Raw genomic sequence first — 23065 nt, forward strand, 5'->3', positions numbered from 1 at the left:
CCTTGCTCCTTTTTCTTCATTCTGCCAACTGCAAAGTCTCAAAGGCCAAGGTCCAGTGGTGCAAAGAGAAAGTCGTCTTCCTCGGACACTGCATCTCTCAAGGCTCGAGACACCTCACCGAGGACAGAAAACATGCAATCGAGGATATCCCTTATCCAAAGACATACTCTGCTATGCAGTCTTTCTTAGGACTCATTACCTACTGCAGACAGTGGATTCCGGATGCTTCAAGACTCATGCAACCTTTGTATGATTGCCTCAAGACTGGAGGACCGGACTGGGATCATGCTGAAAATCCGTATATCTATGCTCAGCAAAAGGACTGTTTCCTGGCTCTCAAGGAAGCTGTTGTCAGCGCCCCTGCTCTGGGTCTCCCTGACTACACTCAGCCGTTTCATCTCTTTGTTTCAGAATCTGAAGGACATGCCTCTGGTGTGCTGGCACAGAAACATGCTGATCGTTTCCGTCCTCTGGCCTACTACTCAGCCAGGCTAGACCCTGTTGCCAGAACTGCTCCTTCCTGCCTCAAGGCTGTGCATGCAGCCCATGTTCTTCTGGATAAGTCTGCTGACATAGCACTTGGTCATGACTTGGTCATTCAAGCTGGACATGATCTCTCTGCTGTCCTCCAACAAACATCTCCTAAGCATCTAACGAGCCAAAGACATCTCAGACTTCAGTGCTCTCTACTTCTGCCCTCCAACATCACCTTCCAGAAATGTACTACCATCAACCCAGCCACTTTGCTTCCACATTCTAGGGGGGAGTTCCCTGACGGGTATAAGGACTTACCAGACCGGAGGTCACCTGATGACCCGCATGACTGTGTAAAAGCACTGGAACAAGAAGCCTCTGCACCACAAAATGTGGTAACTCAAGAACTTCTCAACCCTGATTTGCAACTATGGACTGATGGATCTCGATTTGCAGACTCTTATGGCAAGTTCCACACTGGATATGCGGTCACCACTGAAACAGAAGTCCTTCTGGCTGAAGCCTTGCCACCTCACCTTTCGGCTCAAGAAGCCGAACTTGTGGCCCTACAACAAGCATGTTATCTAGCAGAAGGGAAGACGGCCAATGTCTACACTGACTCAAGATACGGCTATGGAATCTGTCACGATTTTGGATTCCTGTGGAAGTCCCGAGGGTTCATTACGGCTACAGGAACCCCTGTTAAACATGCACTAAGGATTAAAAGCCCTGATGAAGGCATTGGAGCTACCTGTACAAATTGCGGTGATCAAGGTCAAAGCTCACGTGAAAGTCAATTCGAAGGAGACTAGAGGAAACCATTTAGCAGATCAAGCTGCCAAAGCTGCTGCCATAAAGAATGTCTCAGCAAAGTGGGAAGAAGAAGAAACAGCACCAGAAAAACCCTGTTGGGAAGGCACTGATACACCTGTGATGCCTGTGCTTACCAGAGCACAAACAAGAGAACAGGCAACCAAAGAAGCTACCCAAGCCGAAGAAGAACGAGACTTTGAGAAGTCCGAAGCCCGAAGAAAGAAGAGGGAGTTGATAGAAGACATGGAAATGGAATACCCTGCCACCGGATCTGTCTGGAAGCCAGCCCGACCACCTGAAGAGAGATTGTGGGAAGAACAAAAGTTGACCTCTAAAGAAGAAAAGAAGCAGTGGGAAGCTGCAGGAGCCATTCATGGGAATCGTAGTTCTGCCGGACAATACCAATTTCCTAGACTCAAGGTGGATGGGAAACCCTGTCTACCCAAAAGAATGTATCCAGCCGTTGCAGCATGGGCTCATGGATCAACTCATCGAGGAAAGAACCAAGCTCTGGCCTGTATCAAGAAGCTCTACTGGGCCCCAAGAATCTCTACCACTGTCACAGCCTACTCAAGAGCCTGCCCAGTCTGTGCCATCTGTAACCCAACAGCCACCGCCAAGGTTCCACTTCAGCATCTTGCCAAACCAGACTACCCTTGGCAGAGAATCCAGGTTGATCATATTCAGATGCCCAAGTCAGGAAAGTATGAGTACGTCCTAGTGGCTGTGGATATGTTCTCAGGATGGCCCGAAGCCTACTCAGTGACCAACATGACTGCCAAAACTACAGCTAAGAAGCTAATCACTGAAATTTCGTGCAGATTTGGAATTCCCGAAGTTGTTGAATCAGATCAAGGCCCAGCCTTCACTGCCAATGTCTACGAGGAATTGTGGCACATGTTAGGGACAGATTTGGGTCTGCACACCCCCTATCACCCCTCCAGTTCAGCCAAAGTTGAGAGAATGAACTCCACAATTAAGACCCAGTTGCTTAAAATGAGCCAGGACCACCCACTCCCATGGCCAGATTTGCTCCCCGTGGTCCTATACCATATCAGACACACCCCACAGGGAAAACACGGCCTGACTCCCTTTGAGATTCTTTTTGGTGCTCCACCTAAAATAGGAGACATTAGGCCACAAGAGTTGTCTGAGACAAATGATAAAGTTGTACAATTTGTGATTGCATTGTCTAATGAACTGTCTAACACCCACTCTACAGTTTCTGCTTCTCTTCCAGAATCCACAGGTGACGTGGTCCATGACTTTGTGCCAGGAGACCTGGTGTATGTGAAAAAGTTTGTGCGCAGAGATTGTCTCCAGCCGAGATTTGAAGGACGCCACACGGTGATCCTGGTCACCCCCACTGCAGTAAAACTTGAAGGAAAGAGCACCTGGATTCATGCTTCACACTGTAAAAGAGACCGAACCAGTGTTTAGTCACAGTAGTGACTGAAGGGAAATGTTGCTGTTGTTTTTGACCTTGGGACTGGGGGCCATCCTCGCCCCTACCTCTTCGGCCCCTATTGTAAATAAGAATTCTGGTCCCTTTATTCTCTGGGTAAACCTGACAGCCCCGGTGAATATCTGGCGATTTGATTTCTGTGATGTAGTCAAGTGCCTTGAGACTGAACGGGTGGTAGAGGGGATCATCCAGTTCTATATGTGTGTTACCAGACAAGACAACAATAATTGTCATTATTGGACAGATGCTGCCTGGAGTACGGGGAATGATTGGGGATATAAACCTAGCGAAGCCATGTTCCCCAAGGATGGGACGGGTAGGAGTCTTCGTGAGAGAATGCATCTAACAGCCCTTCTGCAACCATTTAGGGGCTGTAAATGGGGTAGAAGCTGTCACCCCCTTCTCCTAAATATTGAAAGCCCTCAATCTGCTGATCTGCAGACGTTCGTACTAGGAAGGCATTATAATTATGTATTTAGTGCTGGACCTTATGCGTATTTAGGCCATATACGGCTTCAGGATATTAGCTTCAGACCAACCAAGGCCCCCCGTTACCAGTACACCTAAAATAGGCCCAGGTGAGCGTTTGCAAAATGTAGTTAATGAAGTGATCCCCATTCCAGGTCTCAGTTGGCAAGAGGTTTTCTCCATAGAAACACAAACAGCCCCAAGGAAAAATTTGTGGTTAGAATGGGTGAGGTACAATGTAAAAGTCCAGAATATCTCTGTAGGATGTATTGCTTGTGCTGCTGCGAATACACACCTATACACACATGCATTGCTTTTCCCTGATGACAACACCACTGCCTGTGTCATGAATTTGTTGAAAGGTTTGAAGCCCACTGATTGCCCAGATTACATCCCACTAATTCATAAGGAACCCAAACTAAAGGTCCCAGGAGAAGTAACTGTATTAGCTGACAATTACACCTGCTATAATTCCCACGACACCACAGGTACACCAGTAGGGATCTTCGAGACAGGTTTCTGCAAAGAGAATAGTTCTCTAGATACTGACTTGTTAATCAAACATACACAATATATGTATGACATTTATTGGTTATGTGGAGATGGTAAGCTCCGTCCTAGGTTGCCAAATGCCTGGACAGGCCAATGCACCCTTGTTAAACTAGCTATGCAGTTCAAGATTCTACCCTGGGATCCAAAGATACCTGATGAACCTACCAGGAAAAGGAGAAGCCTCGATCAGCTCCATATGAGTTATGAAGAAGATCCACTAGTATATATTGATGCTATTGGAGTGCCAAGGGGGGTGCCTGACCAATTTAAAGCCCAGAACCAGATCTATGCTGGCTTTGCTTCTATAATCCCACAGGTGCAGATTAATAAAAATGTTGAATGGATCAATTACATATATTACAGTGAACAAAGGTTTGTCAATTTCAGCCAAGATGCCTTCCAAGGTATAGTTGACGAATTGGGCCCCAACACTAGAATGACACTCCAAAATCGACTAGCCCTTGATATGATATTAGCTGAGAAAGGAGGAGTTTGTGGGATGGTGGGAGAGGAGTGTTGTACCTATATCCCTCAGAACTCTGGAGTGAATGGAAAAACCATGATAGCCCTTAAAAAGATAACTGGGTTAGCAGCAGAATTGAAAACTAATGCTGGAGTAGACACATCTTTCTTTTCCGGCTGGTTGGGTGGACTCAAGGGATTCCTTCAACAAGCTTGTATAGTACTGATTGCCCTCCTTGTAATTGGATCGATAACTCTTTGTTGTGTTATTCCCTTGTATAAAAAGGTTATTGCCAAAGCAACTCCGACTGGCACCTTCCTCAATCAAGAAGTAGACCCACCAGAGTACGATACTGATCTAGGGGAGATCCCTAAGTATATTCCCCTCAAGAGAGTAGACAAAACCCCCCATTCTCAGATGATGTTAAGAGACTTAGTTTAGGGACAGCGGGAGAACTCCATGTGAGGTTAGTGAAGGGTTCAGCTGCCTGGAGGCCTCTCGCTAGGGGAGAGCTTCTGAGGTGTCTGGATGAAGAAATCCACCTCCCCTTTTCCCATCGCATGGACAGTCTCGAAGGATCTTTCATTAAGGGAAAAACTTAGTGTTTAGGGGGGATTGTCAAGGTGAAAATATATTTTCTTATATAACTTTTATACTTTTATACTGTGAAACAATAAGTTTTTCCTAATTGCTTGCTAATGCAAATGTAACTGTATTAAAGATGGCTGCCAGTGTTCACTTTCACTTAAATTCAGTGTCTAAAGAGTTAAGTTAAGTTTCATTTCTCCTAAAAAAAAAAGATAACTCAGGAATATGAAGAAGAAGTAACCATCGGGAGACTTTTTGACGAATCAGAGAGAGACTGGACACTAGATGTATACTGCATAAACCCCGCCTAATGCACGCCTTCCCCTAACACTCAATATAGTATTGTGTATTTGTAAATAAAGCCAGTTGTTGTACTGCTCCTGACAGGTGTGGATGCGGGACATTAGCTAAGACTGAATCAGCTGCGTGTCTGAGTCATTCTTAATTGGTACCAGATGTTTTGCGCTCGCACAATGATTTGGAATGACTGGTGAATGAGGATTTATTGTCGTTTACGACCCCGACATTTCTATCTGGGATGTACAATGGCCCCCTGATTTTCCCACAATTAAAAAATCATCCAAATATGGAACAATCAGGATGTCCACCTCCCGTAAATGCGCCATAACTTCGGCCACTATCTTTGTAAATACCCGGGGCGCTGCTGAGAGACCAAAGGGAAGGGCTCTATATTGATAATGACGGACTGTGCCGTCTATTGAAACCGCCACCCTCAGGAACTGCTGGAAGTCTGCATGGATAGGTACATGATAGTACGCATCTTTCAAATCTATGACTGCCATAAAACACCCTTTAAACAATATTTTTATTGTCGTATTGATGGACTCCATCTTAAAAGTACGGTTCACCAAAAATTTATTAAGGAAACGTAAGTTAATGATCGTTCTAAATGTCTTATCAGGTTTTTGGATCAGGAATAAGGGAGAGTAGAACCCTCTTCCTCTCTCAGCTTCCGGAACCTCTATCAGGACGTTTTTCTGGCATAGGCTCAAGACCTCCGCTTCTAAAGCTGCTTGTTCGAGGGGTGAAGATCTTAAAGGAGTGGATTTAAAGGTATCCCGCGGGACCTGGGTAAACTCCAATCTAAGCCCGGTGGATATTACATTGCGCACCCAGTCACTATTTGTAATCTGTGACCATGCCGGAAGGAAGGATGATAGTCTACCTCCCATGGGAATTGCTAGTCATTGATTCGGTCTCTTTTGATCTCTAGACGAGCGTCTAAACATGTAGCCCGTACCTCTTCTCCTTCTATCTTCCCATCTGGGACGGTCTCTAGTAGGCGAAGAATTGGGCCTTCTCCCCAGACGGAATCTCCTTCTACCAAATGGGCGTCGGTAGGATGTAGGCCAGAGATTTGGGAATTTTTTCTTGTCGTCCCCAGCCTTCTCAAGCAGTTCGTCCAGGACTGCGCCGAACAAATATTCCCCCTCACACGGAATAGTACAAAGCTTCGCCCTGGTCTGAATGTCTCCCTGCCAGCACTTTAGCCACAGGGCTCTACGAGCCGCATTAGAGAGACCTGCTGCTCTGGCTGCCATTCTTACTGCATCCGCCGAGGCGTCTGCTAGGAAGGCTGCTCCCTCTTGGATTGTTGGTAGGGCCCCAAGAATTGTTTGTCTTGACGTACCCTGTTTTAATTGTGACTCCAACTGGTCCAACCAGACCATCATGGACCTGGCTGTGCATGTTGACGCCACTGCTGGTCTTAAGGAACCGGCTGCCATCTCCCAAGTATTTTTAAGGAAGGTGTCTGCCTTCCTGTCTAGGGGATCTTTAAGGGATCCCATGTCCTCAAAGGGCAGCGAGGATCTTTTCGATGCTTTTGCAATGGCCGCATCTAATTTGGGGGCCTTGTCCCAAGTATTTACTGCCGGATCGTCGAAGGGATATCTGCGTTTGAGGGCTGGTGGTAGCGACCCTCTTTTATCCGTTTTTTTCCACTCTCTGTGGATTAGATCCTGGATCTTCTGATTTAACGGGAAGACTATGCTTCCTCTGCTCCAGCCCCCTGAACATGACATCCTGCATGGATAATTGGGGCTTAGGCTCCTCTACTTCCATTGTCCCTCTGACTGCTTTGACCAGCTTGTCTACCCGGTCAAGAGGCAGACAAAACCGCCCAGAGTCCTCTTCTCCTGAGGAGGACGAGGGAGATGAAGCCTGGGAGTCTCTACTTCTCCTCCATTCTGCCGAGGAATCGGACTCCACCGGGACCCCGCCCTTTATAGTTTCCGGCTGGGACAGTGACTTTAGGGTTTCCTTCATTTCTGCCCTAACAATGTCTCTCAAACTCGCTGCTACCGCGGGCGACTCTTCCGCCACTGTCTGCTGAATACAGGGGGGGGCACAATCTTTTGGGGCATGAGTCCGGTAATGGGCATGCACAGAGTGCGCATTCCCTGTGTTTAGTTTTACTTGAAGCCTTCTTCCCCTAGAATAAAGCACAGAAGGGGGGCCCCGTCACTGAGTGAACTTTCACGAAGATCACTTACCAGTGCCACTCTCAAGTACCGGAGGATGAGGGGGATTCTTCTCAGACGATGCTCCTGTCTGCTTAGAGGAGCTTTTATGGCTGGACTGGTCATTTCGTCCCGCACGTTCACTGTCACGTGACTTTCTTTTTCTGCTTCACCTGCCGAAGGTCATCCAGGGGTGGCAGAGATGTTTGTCGCTGCTGCAGACGTTGCTGCTGCTGCTGCTCGCTCTCCATTACTGCTCGCAATAATGTGGCCAAGGCAAGGCACCCTGCCCGGTTCCTGCCTATATACCCCTCCTCCGGACAGCAGTATGCGTGCCGCGCCCCTCCCCCCCTAATAGGGCTCCCTTCCCCAGCTGGCGCCGCACCCGGCCGGAGAGCAGACGCTCATCGGCGTTTGCGATGGGTGCCGCCATCTTGTTTTTCTCGCGCATGCGCAGTGGCGCCGCCGACCCGGAAGCACCTCCTCCGACCGCCCCCTGACGTCACCGCGACCCCGCCCAACCGGAAGTCACGCGGGACGCCCGGGAGCTTCGGGATACCGCAGCCCCAAAACATCAGGGCACCTCCGCCATGTTTGACGGTAGGGACCGTGTTCTTTTCTTTTGAATGCCTCTTTTTTTTCCTCCCGTAATCTCTATGTTGATGCCTTTGCCCAAAAAGCTCTACTTTTGTCTCATCTGACCAGAGAACATTCTTCCAAAACGTTTTTGGCTTTTCAGGTAAGTTTGGGCAAACTCCAGCCTGGCTTTTTTATGTCTCGGGGTAAGAAGTGGGGTCTTCCTGAGTCTTCTACCATACAGTCCCTTTTCATTCAGACGCCGACGGATAGTACAGGTTGACACTGTTGTACCCTCGGACTGCAGGGCAGCTTGAACTTGTTTGGATGTTAGTTGAGGTTCTTTATCCAACATCCGCACAATCTTGCGCTGAAATCTCTTGTCAATTTTTCTTTTCCTTCCACATCTAGGGAGGTTAGCCACAGTGCCATGGGCTTTAAACTTCTTGATGACACTGCACACGGTAGACACAGGAACATTCAGGTCTTTGGAGATGGACTTGTAGCCTTGAGATTGCTCATGCTTCCTCACAATTTGGTTTCTCAAGTCCTCAGACAGTTCTTTGGTCTTCTCTCTTTTCTCCATGCTCCATGTGGTACACACAAGGACACAGGACCAAGGTTGAGTCAACTTTAATCTGTGTCAACTGGCTGCAAGTGTTATTTAGTTATTGCCAACACCTGTTAGTTGCCACAGGTAAATTACAGGTGCTGCTAATTACACAAATTAGAGAAGCATCACATGACTTTTCGAACAGTGCCAATACTTTTGTCCACCCTCTTTTTTATGTTTGGTGTGGAATTATATCCAATTTGGCTTTAGGACAATTCTGTGTTTTTTTCATTTAAGACAAATTAAATGAAGATAATACCAAAGAATTTGTGTTTGCAATCATTTTCAGGAAGAAACTGAGTATTTTCTGACAGAATTGCAGGGGTGGCAATACTTTTGGCCACAACTGTATGTTGAGTGACAAATGTGAATAAGTGCTGAGAAAAACAGAACCAGCTAATGGACAGCTAGCCATGGGGAACTAAATGAATTAAGTTACCAGCTCAAGGAAAAGTGAGGCCAACCCCTTATTTGAATAGGGCAAAAAACTAAAGAGATGACTGGAACATAAGTTGGTGTGAATGCAGCACAGTCCTAACATAGGGGCACCTTGACGTGGTGGGATGGCTTAAGTTTCTCTCTTTTTTAATTAAATTGCCATTTATTTACTGCAGGGTATTTGCTTATTTTGTTTTTATCTTCGGTTTTTACTGTTTAGTGGCCAGCATGAATATGAGATTCACATGTACACGAAAATATATTGCAATTCATCTTTAGGTTTTTGTTGTTACAATATAATGTGTAGAAACATTTATACTTAAAATATGCACCATCTTGTTACACTGAGTGTAAGTGGTCCTAGAATAGCAATAGGGCATGTACAGTAGCAGGGAGCCCCACTGCAGTGACCTGGACATGTCCTACATCACCTGTCAAGCAATCTGCAGATCACAGATGGGGAGCATCTTACTGCACACAGTCTACCACTATTCTAGAACACTTGCCACTAACAAGACAGCAGCCATTTGGCTTCTATAGTGATTCCTGGAGAAAATTGTTTGGCCAATTCAAAAGATATTTAGGAGCTTATTCCTAATGACATTTATGGATAACCATCTCCTTTAATGGTCACAAATAGTGGAAAGAGGAAAAAAAACAAAATGAACTTCAGACTGGTCTAGACTTAGCAGATACTGCGTACAACTTTGAGCCCTGATCATCTGTATTGAACTTTTATCAACCAACACCAGAAGTAAATATAGTTTAACAATATCCCATAGTTCAGTTTCTGCCGACTACAGGTCACCAATAGATCTGAAGCACCACGTAGAAAGGATAGCAGCCCAAATATGATGCTAGAAGAGGACATTAGAATTAGTCACTCACTACATGCAGTGTTTCCACCATCCCTCATTGTTCGTACGTGGTTTTTATCCTGGATGAGTGTAGAGACGGCCAAGACATAAAGTCAGATTGCATCTCAGATACCTTTAAAGCCACCACCCCAAAAAATAAATAAATAAATAAATACATACAAGATATAACAAGCCACAAACCCAGACCTTCAAGGAAACATTGGCAGCAAAGCTGAAGTCCACAGGAGTTAGATTTGCAGAAATTATGAAAAATATGTCCGGGGATTATTTCAACTGGAGAACTTTGAGCTGTGGTAGTGACCATAGAGGCAGACATTTTTCTTGTTTTCCAGTCAGTAAACCCACTGTGTAACTACAGTGACACCCATCAGACAGATATTACCTCTAAACAAGAATTAGATTGTATGCATCTCACTACGCTGCAGTACAGAAGCCAACTCAAGTTCAATTAACAATACACTCCCATCACCATCTCTCAGTCTGTGCACGTATGAAAGCAGAAGCCGCATCACTCATGTATCCTACTTTTCCCAGCCATTTATAAACACTACACAGGATTTCTCAGCTATTCCTCCTGCCACATCACTAAAGCTAGCCAGAAAATGCACCTAGACAAGCTTCACGGCACATGACAATTGTCAATCAATGAAAATGAAGTTCTGTTTACAATATTTTGGTAAACACCCAATTTACATCATTGTATAATAGGATCAACAAGACTTGTAATTAATATTCACTAAAATCCAACTTGTTTTAAGTGCTGGACATGCAGGAATAACTAAACCAACATGAACAGATCTATAGTCTTGACCATTTGTTATCTGCACAAATACAATCTTATAAGATAGTGCACTAAAGTAAAATTTTACTCTCAGCCACCCAGTCCGCTTTGCGACTAGGGAACTAATATCTAAATCAGGGTATGTGCCCACGTTGCAGATCCGCCCCTGCAGATCCTCAAGTGATTTACAGTACAATGTTTAGTGTATAAAAAAAAAACCGCTGTGCACAGGCTGCAGAAAAATTCGCACAGAAATTCAGAGTTTTATTTTCTGCAGCATGTAAATTCTTTGCGCGGATTCCGCAGCGTTTTTACACTCCTTCCATTATAGGTATCTGCAGGTGTAAAAACGCATGCCAAACCCACACAAAAAGCACGTGGATTTTGACCTGCAGATTCTGCGAAGAGATGCAGACTCTGCAACGTGTGCACATACCCTAAAGGTTAGAGACTAATGTGTAAAATTGTATCTGATCTGCAGACAGGAGGTTTTAGTAGGGTGAGCCGATCAGACTGATATACATTTTTGGGGAAAGGTTTCAGTAAAGCTTGCAAGTTATTCATTGACCTCCCTGGTGACTGCATGCATGAGTCCAGTGGGCAGGTCTTTCAGTGATTGACATTCTTCACTATATGCAGAGCTTGCTGTCAGTCACTGAGTAGTACCACCCACTGAACTCTTGTGTATAGCTCTGGCAAAAGTTGAGACCATTGCAGAATTATATATAAATATATATTATACATACACACAGCTTCTCTACATGTCTGAGCCATTTCATTCCAGTGTCCGTTGAATCCCAACCAGAGTATACCTCGTTCTACTTAATGTGCTTCTGATTAGGTGATCACCTGAACCAAATCTTATTTAACGAAGGAAAGTATAAAAAAAACCCTGCTGTGGTGTTCACAATCCTCGTGCAATAGGACAAGCTCGATGGCAAAACAAGTGCTAGTAATATCCCAAAAGTAATAGGAATAAAAAAATTAAAAAAATAAATAAAATAACTTAACCATGCCAAAGGAGTTCAAGAGAAAAGTCTTGAGTGAGGACAAGAAGGGCTCAACCTTAGCTTTACTAGCAGAGAGATACAGTGAGCCTCGTGTTGCCTCCATCCCTAAAATTTCTAAGACGGCAGTCCAATACAAAAAGAAAAAGCAGCAGACATTGAGGACAACAAACAATGCTACAGATCGGCAGAGGGCAAGAATGACTCCACTGACCGGGATGACCAGCAGTCACTCAGCAATCGCAGGATGACATCAAGTGACCTACAAAAGGAATGGCAAATGGCAACTGGGGTGAAGTGCACGGCAAGAACAGTTCGTAACAGGCTCATAGAGGCAGGGATCAAGTCATGTAAAGCTAGAAAAAAAAAAAAAAAAAAAAAAAAAGCCTTTCATCAATGAGAAGCAAAGGAGAGCCAGGCTGAAGATTGCCAACGACCATAAGGATGACCATAGAGGACTGGAGTAACAATCTTCTCTGATGAGTATAATTTTGAGCTTTGCACAACACCCGATTGTCTAATAGTTAGACGATGACCTGGAGAGGCGTACAAGCCACAGTGTCTTACACCACTGTGAAATTTGGTGGAGGATCGTGATGATCTGGGGGATGCTTCATCAAGGCTGGAATTGGGCAGGTGAATCTTTACGAAGGACGTATGAATCAAGCCGCATACAAGGTTACCCTGGAAAAACAGTTGATTCCTTCTACTCAGGCAATGTTCCCCAACTCTGAGGACTTTTCCAGCAGGACAATGACCTAGCTGTGTGGCATGGTGCAATCAGTGTGTGGATGAAGGACCACTACATCAAATCCCTGTCATGGCCAGCCTAATCTCCATACCTGAACCCCATTGAAAGCCTCTGGGATGTAATCAAGAGGAAGATGGTTAGTCACAAGGTATCAAACAAAGAACTGCTTAAATATTTTGTACCAGGAGTGGCATAAGGTCACCCAAAAGCAGTGTGAAAGGCTGGTGGAAAGCATGCCAAGACACATGAAAGCTGGGATTAAAAATCATGGTTATTCCCCAAAATATTGATTTCTGAACTCTTCCTGAGTTAAACATTAGTATTGTTGTATCTAAACGATTATGATCTTGTTTTATTAGCATTATTTGAGGTCTGCAAGCATTGCATTTTGTGTTATTTTGAACAGGTCTCATTTTCTGAAAATAAATACAAAATTTAGTGCTTGGAAATTCGGACATGTCAGAAGTTTATAGAATAAAAGAACAATTTACATTTTACTCAAAAATATACCTATAAAGAGAAAAATCAGACAAACTGACAATTTTGCAGTAGTCTCTTAATTTTTGCCAGAGCTGTATAAAACAGATTTTACTGAATAAAATACAATATCCACTGAAACTTATGACAAACCTATAATCATGAGATCATGATTAAGACCCACAGGTCAAAACGCGTTGATTAGCAGCATTGAGCCAGTGTGTGTATTGTGCTGGACATCATTTAAATGGAATTTTAACCATTGTTTGCATTAAAAGTTAAGTCTTATCTTTTGATTATTCCCTGGACATTCTTCATTACTGGAAACCTATACATCATCCTGCTCAGCGCCTTCTCCACACAGATAGGACTGTATATACAATGTGACATGTTCCCTTTAGATATAGCTCTTTACAGGTGGTGGCAAATCACTTTTCTTGCGAAAGATGCCAAGTATTGCTCAGTGCCACAACCTCAAGTCCTAACCAAAGAGATGTTTCCTGCCCTACACTACCAACCACTGCGCTGCCATGAGGATAGTGTGTACTTTATGTGCAGCCAAAGTAAACAATAATAAAGCTACAATGAAAGTAACAATGCCCAGCTGGATGGATGGCACACTAGCAGAGAGCCTCTATGGTCGCCCACAAGCTGGCCCCAGCCATGGCAGGAAGTGGAGTCTACCCTAGTGTGGTGGAATCAGGACATATGGGCACAGACTACACAGCCTCAGTACAGGGCACAGCACCCTCGCCACCTGCACAGTGCAGGGGGTACCCTATAGAGCCTGGGTCTGGGACTTGTAGTCCCACACGCTGAGCAGCCTTGTCCTTTGTACCCAGCCACTGCCATGGCAGCGACCTCCACACAACTTTCCTTCCGCCAAGAAACTTGTCCTTGTCCAGCGCATCCGGAAATGCCCGCCTGCTGCCACCCTGCACATTCCCTCCCCGGCACCTCAGCCCCCCGACACCCGCCGGTCCTCGGGCTGTCTCACCATCTTGACAATGCCTCTCTGCAAAGTAGGGACTGACGGTACACTCTGAGCTCCAGAGGAAGCCATGACGTGACGGACAGAACGACAAGCGTGGAGCGTAGAGAAGAAGAACCGGAACCTGCAGCTGCGGCTTCCCTCACACACTGACTGACTCAGAGAACGAGACTTCGCCGTACAGCCGCTATTTATCGAACCGCCCCCTCCGAGTGCACCGCGCATGCGTCACATACAATGGCTGCTATAGAGCGGTTTCACGATGACGCTCCTTCCCCGCCTACCGGGGGCGTGTACTTCCGGGCCGCTCTGGTAGGAAGGACACGTCAGCACGTGTGTGTGAGGCAGGGAGCGAGAATGTGCGGTGCTGGTGGTGAAGTTTCGGGACAGTTTTGTGGCGCCAAATTCTGTTCTTTGGAAGTGACTGGAGCAGGTCGGGCACAGGCCCCTAACTGTGACGCGAGGCCGCAGAGACTTATTGCAGTGCTTACTGTATTACCCCAAGCAGCTGATAGACCTGGCGCCTGCTGACTGCTGGACCTAGTCCTAGCTAACGAGGCTGCGGTGGAACTTTAGTTTAGGACCAGTCATTTAGGGTCGGTACAATAACAGCAAGTTACTGCCACAAATCCTGGTGAGACCTCGGATGTGCGGAAAGAAGACCTTAAGGCTACTTTCACACATCAGTTTTTTGCCGTCAGGCAGGATCCGGCTATTTTTAGAAAAAACGGATCCGGCATAAATTTTGGAGAACTGTAGAAACGGATCCGTTTTTTTGCTGGATCCGTCTCTGTTCCTGGGGGCTGGCCAATTGGATCTGAGCATGCGCAGACTTAAAAAAAACGGATCCGGTGGCTGGATCCGTCTTTTTCTGGATCCGGCGCATTCCGGCGCCCATAGACTTTCATTGTAGCAAAAAGCTGGAAGCACCGGATCCGGCGCTTCCGGCTTTTTCGCCGGAGACAAAAAACGTTACAGTAGCCGTTTTTTCCAGACGCCGGAATGAGACAAGTTGCCGGATCCGGCAAAAAACGGATGAAACGCAATGCCATCCGGCACGATCCGGCGCTAATGCAAGTCAATGGGGAAAAACTGGATCCGGCATTGCATTTTGCCGGATCCGGTTTTACAAAAAAAAGCCGGATCGCGCCTGAAGGCAAAAAACTGATGTGTGAAAGAGGCCTAAAGGGGTTGTCCAGCCATGATAAAAGTTGTATTGGTGGCATGCATAGGGTAAAAACACCAAACGGATGTATCGTCAATGACTTTCCCAGCCGTGAGGCCAGTGTAGGCCTTCCTGGTGGCAACCACTGGATCAGAAGTCCTGGCTTCGACATTGGTCTACCAACCTAAGAAATGTGGACAGCATCCAGGGGATTGAATTTAAAAAGATGGAGGTTTATTCCGCCAAAAATAGCACAACGTTTCAACCTATGATGGGTCTTTTCCAGTACAGACACTAAAATACATGGTGGATTTAAAGAGTGTGGTTAGCAAACAAGCACCAACCATCGTATAAGCCAAGCCCACTGTCATAGAATACAGCATTTATACCTAAGATTCATCAAAGAACAATCACAAACATTAGTTAAGCTCAATGACATATGTCAATATACAACAGGTGAAAAAAAAACTATATACATTATATAAAACATACTTTGTATATGCCCAGTGTGCGAATCAACCAATGATGTAAAAGCATCAGTGTCCCAGTTACTAAGGTCCAATCCCATCCTACCAGATAATAGATATGCACTGTAGATTACCGTAGTAAATTATTAATCAGCAGAGATCTAATGGAAGGTGTGTATCATCATTCGCCTTGGTGACCGAGGGCCGATAACCTACCAAAGCCTTTACATACTGTATAGTGTGCATGCGCTGGAAGCCTCCAGGCACGTCATAGGGGAAGCAGTCGTGACGACAATCACCCTGATGCGCACACGAGCTGACAACCTCTCCATCGCGACCGCAACAGCAGTGACTTCAAGGTGATGCTCACGTCAGCTAAGGTCAGCCAATCCTGGCTAAGATCTTATCACGATAGAAGCGGCAGCGGCCTCTCCTCCCATAGATCACACTAGATCAATATGTACGCCAAAGGGAAAAGATGGGGAAATACAAAAGAAGGAAAGGGAAAGGAACCAAGGGGAGTAAAAGGGAAATAAGGTTGGGGAAGAAGACCAAAAGCAATAAAATCGACATTGTTCTGTCTCAAGACTACCGAGGCCTAACATTGGCTACTGGGGACTAGAACAGAGCACCATCAGATGTTTCCCTGTCCACTACAGCCATTCACAGGCATCGGTAGTCCTGTGACAGAAGAGCAGCGATGTCATGGTTTCCAGTCTGACGCAGACCTTCAGAGTGGCGTATGCTGGGTTCCCAGGGGTTACATCATTTCATTATTTTCATCCTGTGTACGGTTGCTGTACAGCTTTAGTGAGAGGGACAACCTAGTTAATGCCAGTAATAGACTGTATGAGTAGATGCTACAGATTTTATGTAGAACAAGTATAAGAGAAAATTGAAAACAGCAGAAGACTGAAGACTAGATGATCACCAACAAAGAAAGTTACTTAATCAGAAAGGCACCAATTGCTAGGACTGCGGCTACCCGTCCCCTCGCTACTCACCTCCTCGCTCCTGCATCCTAGCATGCTGCTGGACGGGGATCACGGCGTGTTCCTCCTGCGCTGTCAGCCTCTCAGTCGGCGGAACTTCGTGTTTCACGCATGAAACTTAGTTTGGAGAAACAGCCAGGACCAGAGGCGTATCTAGGCTTTCCGGCACCCGGGGCAAGAATTCGGTTCGGCGCCCCCCCCCCCGCATATGCGACTTGAACACTTAGCCATGTACCCACGAGCTGCTCCTCCTAATGCTCTCAATGTTCAGTAAAAAACTGAGAGAAGCAGGAAGAGAAGCTCGTTGTCACAGGATCATACCTATGAAAATCGCATATGAGTGAAGTGTCCATGTGATGACTACGGCAACCTGCAGAGCTGAATCCTGACATTGCAGGCTTCTGAATTCTCACAACGAATGCACTGCACACTTTTAAGATTCTCCCTTGCTGATGTACCGTCATGTCAGCACAAGTATGTGATTTATATACTTCTGGCCACATTCCGACTAGACGTGCCCGGCCTCGCTCTGTTCATTTTCATTGAGTGAGGCCACACACGTCTAGTCAGCATGTGACCGTATGTATGTATATTACCGGCACAAGAGAATCCTGACAGCGTTCAGTGACCACTGTGAGAATTCAGAAGTCTGCAGTCACATAGAATGACTACAGACTCAGCACAAACCTGGACAACCCCTTTAATGTTCCTAACAAATAAAAACATGAGAATTAGTCAGTATCACAAATAACATTTACATCCAGGTACCTTATATATGACGTCGTCTCTGCAGTCGGCTCCTTTTCTTCTTCTTGTCCAGACCCCATGATGAGTTTTCTCATTCACATCTCGTCTCTGCAGACTTCCATCTTCTCCGGTCTTCTGCAGAAAATCTCCACACGACGCCCTTAAAGATAGAAGTGTCATTATAATGCCCCTAAATAAAAATGTCTGCAATATACTGTCTCCTCACACTATTCCCCTCTAGCATCCCACCTGTTCACCATACTGTCTCCTCATATATTTACCCCCTCACTCTCTATACTGTCTGCTCACACATACCCCTGACTCCCCATACTGTGTCCATCCACATACATTAACCCATTCGCTCCCCATACTGTCTGCACCAATCCCCCATACTGTTTCCTCATACATACTCTTTATTTTGTGTCCTCAAATCTCCCCACACATTAAATCCCCCCATCCCCAATCCCCCACACACATTAAGTACCCCATCCCCATTCCAAATCCCCCCCACACATTAAATAACCCCCCATCCCCACTCCAAATCCCCCCACACATTAACCCAATCCCCACTCATTAACCCCCATCAGCACTCCAAATCCCCCCACCCCCACTCCAAATACCCCCACACATTAACCCCAACCCCACTCCTTAACGCCCCCATACATTAACCCCCATCCCCATTCATTAACCCCCGCGCACATTAACCCAATCCCCACTCATTAACCCCATCACCACTCCAAATCCCCCCCACACATTAAATAACCATCTGCACTCCAAATACCCCCACACACATTAACCCCCATCCCCATTCATTAACCCCCCCACTCATTAACCCCCATCACAATAAATAACCCCCATCTCCACTCCAAATCCCCCCACACATTAACCCCATGGCATCCCCACTCATTAACCCCCACACACATTAACCCCCATCCCCACTCATTAACCCCCATCCCCACTCTAAATACCCCCACACATTAACCGCCATCCCCTCTACAAATCCCCCCCATCTCCACTCATTAACTCCCCCTCATCTCCCATCTTCGGTGGTTCTTCAGCTCCACAGAGGAGCACACTTACCACCAGCGTTTGCTTTGGGCGCCGGGGAGTGACGTCAGCAGCGTGATCACATGACCTGTCACGCTGCTGATGTCGCTCTGGCCCGGCGGTCAGAGCTTCAATTGTACAGGCGTCTGTATAGACGCCAGTACAATTGTTCCCTGGGAGCCGGCACGGCCTCCTTCTCTGCGCCGGCAGTCAGCTTGACAGCTGACACAGAGAACCGCCGACTCTCAGGCGGGGGGGCGGCAGAACGCAGCCGACAGGGAGGACACTGCGGACCGCTGCATTAGGCGGCCCGACTGCGCCCCCCTGCTGGCTGCGCCCGGGGCAACTGCCCCGGCTGCCCCCCCTAGATACGCCACTGGCCAGGACGGTGGCAACTACGCGGGAAACAGATCAGCAGGAGACTCGTGCGAGTCTACTGGAGCAACCCCACGATGAGTGGGTCCAAGTGCAGCAGGAGGATCAGGAGATAGCCCAGTTGAGAAGGTGGGTCGTGTCTAAACGGGTGCCCAGCCATCACCAGAGGAGGACTGCATCACCTGGAATTCTGCAGACGCTGCGTCAATGGGAAAAGCTTGGGTTGCGAGATGGCATCCTGTATCGGAAGACGTTTCTACAGTCGGAACTCACTCTCGTCTGGCAGACGGTGATTCCCTTGTCCTTGGTGGACCAGGTGGCTATGGAAGCTTATGAAAAAGGAGCCAATTTTGGTCCAGGAAAATCTTTCTAATGGTTGCAGAGCCTGTTTTACCATCCCAATCTGAGGAATGTCGTGGAAGGAGTCTGTCAGCAGTGCCGGAGTTGTGAACTGGTCAAACCACCTGAACAGCGATCTCCCACACAGACGGAGAACTCATCTGGACCTTTGGACCTGTTGGTCATAGACTACCTGACGATCGGGCCAGCGAATCAGGGCTATGAGCACTGTTTAGTAATGGTAGACCACTTTACGAAATATGCCGTTGTGACACCCACATGGGATCAAACTGCTGAGTCTGCTGCTCTCATCATCTGCAAGCATTTCATTCAGGTGTACGAGTGTCCCAAGTGTATCCACTCCGATCAGGAGGCCTGTTGTTAGGAGTGGCGGAAGACACTAAATAAAAATAAATAAAGTGCCTTCGCCACTCGGGGTCCACCATGCGGTGGATGGAAAAAACGCTGCAAAAAGAGGCAAAGCACTATGGCGGTAATGTGCACAGGGTTTTAACTGCACCTAGTGCACTGAAGCAAGCTCTCTTATGCTCACAGAGCTGCAGGAACAAAGCATAAACTAAACGCTGAGTCTGTTCAGGGTCACAGACTTTCAGCAAAGCAGACACGGTATTAAGGGTCACAGGAGTAGCCTTAGACAGCAGGACTACGTCTAGACCTACCATAAAATGAGGTGCGTGGCGTCGCATCTGCGGACGCAGAGATAAGCTGCAGCGCGGCAAGAACTGAGCCACTGGCCAGGCGCAACAACGTTGCAAGGCAGACGCTAAGCTGCTGTGCAAGATGGAGCTATGGCGCGCTGGCGCTAGCGCTGCTACTGGCTGAACCCAAACACTCACACAATCGTATTATCAGAGGGAAGGGGTTTCTTAATAAGTCATTCACCAGTCCAAGCATCCATCATCATACATACAGCAGCAATTATGAAAATACTAGCGCATGGAGAAACCGCCATGCGCGCTTTTTATACCGAACAGGACCTTCCGGAAGTCTCCAAGGCTCCAGGAAGAGCCAATGGGATTTGACACAGGACCTGAGCACCTGACTCCCGAACTCCAATGGGAGTTCGTCCCATGAGCATGCTCAGATGAGGGAACAAAGGACTTAGCCTCTGGAGAGAGTTGCCGCAGGGCAATCTCCTCTGCAATCTCCTCTGCAGCAGGAAAAGCGCAGGAGACTGCAGAATGTGAGTCCTAACATTACCCCCCCTCCTAGGGCCCCCTCCTCCCTGAGCCCTACGGACCATCAACCTGTGCCCTGTGGTGGCATAGGGTACAAATTCGTCCGAAGGCGAGCTTGGTGTCCCGGTAGGTGAGACAGTAAACTGGGACACCTGGACGGCATCAGTGGAGGCAAGGTCACCAGGTTTCAGAAGAGACACCTGGGAAATGGCGGGAGCGGCCAATGCAACAGGGCGTCGCCGTGAGTCGACGGCCGTCGCCACCCTCTGCCTAGGAAGGCTATTCTGAGCACATGAGGTGCAAGCCTGGATAAATTTTTCGATATCCCGAGCCCTATGGGGCCACCAATACGCTCCAGCCAATAGCTTCAAGATTTGCATGTAACCCCAATGGTGGGGCGCATTGGACGCATGTGCCCAGGCGAGAACCTGAGCCCTAAGATGAGGAGGGACAAAAGTCTCGATAACCGGTTCAGACTCCGACCATTGCGGGGAGCTGGCTTCCGGAGAAACCGCACATACATGGTGACAACCGCAAATGGATTCCTGGTCCGAGTCCGTATTAAGATTGGTACAAGACACCTCCATGGGATCAGGGGGTAGAACCTCCGGCTCAGACAGCTCAAGAGGTTAAAAAAATTTAGGAGCCGAAACAGCTCTTCGCTTGGAGTGAGCCCGCTCCATACCGCGCTCCGAAAAGCGGAGGTCGATACGTGAGAAGGAAATTAACTCCTCCAAGCTGGTGGGGATCTCTCTAGTGGAGAGAGCATCCTTTACGTGCTCTGCTAGACCTCGCCAAAAAACGGGGATAAGGGCTTTGTCGGACCACTCCAACTCGGACGCCAGTGTCCGAAAATGGACAGCATACTGGCTAACCGAAAGTGACCCCTGAGTAAGGGCGAGAAGTTGCAGAGACATATGGTGCATGACCCGTGGACCGAGAAACACTTGCTTGATGGCAGTTAGCAAGTTGGCCGCGGTCCGAATCTCGAGGTCACCACGTTTCTATAAAGGCGTAGCCCATTCCAAGGCCTTGCCCGACAGTAGGGAGATAATAAAGGCCACCTTATCCCGCTCTGTAGGGAATTGCGCAGCCAGCAGCTCCAGGTGTATTGAGCACTGGCTGATGAAACCCCTGCAGGAGGCGCCATCCCCAGAGAATTTATCGGGACATGTCCTACCACATCTGTGAGTGCCTGAACAGCAGCGTCTGTGGCTTGCGCAGCAGCGAGGGACCTCTCGAGGGTAACCAAGCGAGTCTCGAGCTGACGTACACACTGCAGAAGTTGCTGCTGTTCTGCCATCTCTAGCCAGACCCTGGCACTAGTATTATGTTAGGAGTGGCGGAAGACACTAAATAAAAATAAAGTGCCTTCGCCACTCGTGGTCCACCGTGCGGTGGATGGAAAAACCGCTGCTAAAAGAGGCAGAGCACTATGGCGGTAATGTGCACAGGGTTTTAACTGCACCCAGTGCACTGAAGCAAGCTCTGTTATGCTCACAGAGCTGCAGGAACAAAGCATAATCTAAACGCTGAGTCTGTTCAGGGTCACAGACTTTCAGCGAAGCAGACACGGTATTAAGGGTCACAATAGTAGCCTTAGACAGCAGGACTACTCCGTCTAGACCTACCGTAAAATGAGGTGCGTGGCGTCGCAACTGCGGACGCAGAGATAAGCTGCAACTGCAGCGCGGCAAGAACTGAGCCGCTGGCAAGGTGCTGCAATATCGCTGGCGCAATGCAGACGCTAAGCTGCTGTGCAAGATGGAGCTAAGGCGCGATGGCGCTAGCGCTGCTACTGGCTGAACCCAAACACTCACACAATCGTATTATCAGAGGGCAGGGGTTTCTTAATAAGTCATTCACCAGTCCAAGCATCAATCATACAGCAGCAAGTATGAAAATAAAGTATGAAAATACTAGCGCATGGCGGAACAGCCATGTGCGCTTTTTATACCAAACGGGACCTTTTGGAAATCTCCAAGGCTCCAGGAAGAGCCAATGGGATTCGACACAGGACCTGAGCACCTGAGTCCCGAACTCCAATGGGAGTTCGTCCCATGAGCATGCTCAGATGAGGGAACAAAGGACTTAGCCTTTGGAGAGAGATGCCGCAGGGCAATCTCCTCTGCAATCTCCTCTGCAGCAGGAAAAGCGCAGGAGACTACAGAATGTGAGGACCTAGATTTCAGCAAAGGAGAGGCAGAAATCTGAGTCCTAACACCTGTTTTCTTGGAAAAGTGATGGAGGAGCTACATCAGTTGTATAAGATCAATAAATCACGGACATGCCCCTATCACCCACAGGGGAACGGAGCTTGCGAGAGATTTAACTGCACCCTGATCCAAATGCTGCGAACTCTGGAAGAGGATCAGAAGGCACGATGGACTGAATTCGTCCCTGAGTTGGTATGGGTGTATAACAATCGGAAACACAGTACCACCGCCTTCACACCCTACTTTCTGTTCTTCGGATGGTCCAGAAATGAGATGACGGAGTTGGAGTTAGAGCCCGAGGAGGATTACCCACGACGGGGGTGTACTGGGTTCGAGAACATCGTCATCGACTATTGACTCTCCATTGACTAGTGCAGAGCAGGCTACAGGAGTTGGAGCATCCTCAAGTCACTCCTCCAAAGGGGACGGCTCTACGGCCTGGAGACCGAGTCTTGGTGAGAGAAAAACGTCCACAGAACAAATTGGAGTACCGGTGGGAGAAAAGCCCGTACAGGGTGAAGCGTTGACTTAGCGCCAAAGTTCCCGTCTATGAGGTTCAGCCAGAAACTGAGGAAGGGGCCCCCACTCACATGCTGCATCGAAATATGTTGCAGCCCTGTTTGTCTCGAGATCCTGAACCAGTACAGGTAGCACCTGCGCCCCCACAGGCCGTTCCAGTTATAGATGTTGATTTTGAAGA

General features: G+C 47.5%; 1 protein-coding gene across 2 annotated transcripts in view; it reads right to left on the reverse strand.

Annotated features, from left to right (window-relative positions):
- Positions 1–14016, reverse strand: part of SND1 (staphylococcal nuclease and tudor domain containing 1) — a 956786-nt gene extending 942770 nt beyond the window's left edge. For both annotated transcript variants that reach the window (XM_073579241.1, XM_073579240.1), the window contains exon 1: positions 13825–14016. In XM_073579241.1, coding sequence (XP_073435342.1) covers positions 13825–13890 — 66 coding nt within the window. In that variant the 5' untranslated portion in view covers positions 13891–14016. The remainder of the gene's footprint in view (positions 1–13824) is intronic.
- Positions 14017–23065: the final 9049 nt, after the last annotated feature.

This window comes from Dendrobates tinctorius, unplaced genomic scaffold (genome assembly GCF_039654945.1).
Source record: "Dendrobates tinctorius isolate UK_male_01 unplaced genomic scaffold, ASM3965494v1 ptg000062l, whole genome shotgun sequence".
NCBI classification, from domain to species: Eukaryota; Metazoa; Chordata; class Amphibia; order Anura; family Dendrobatidae; genus Dendrobates; species Dendrobates tinctorius.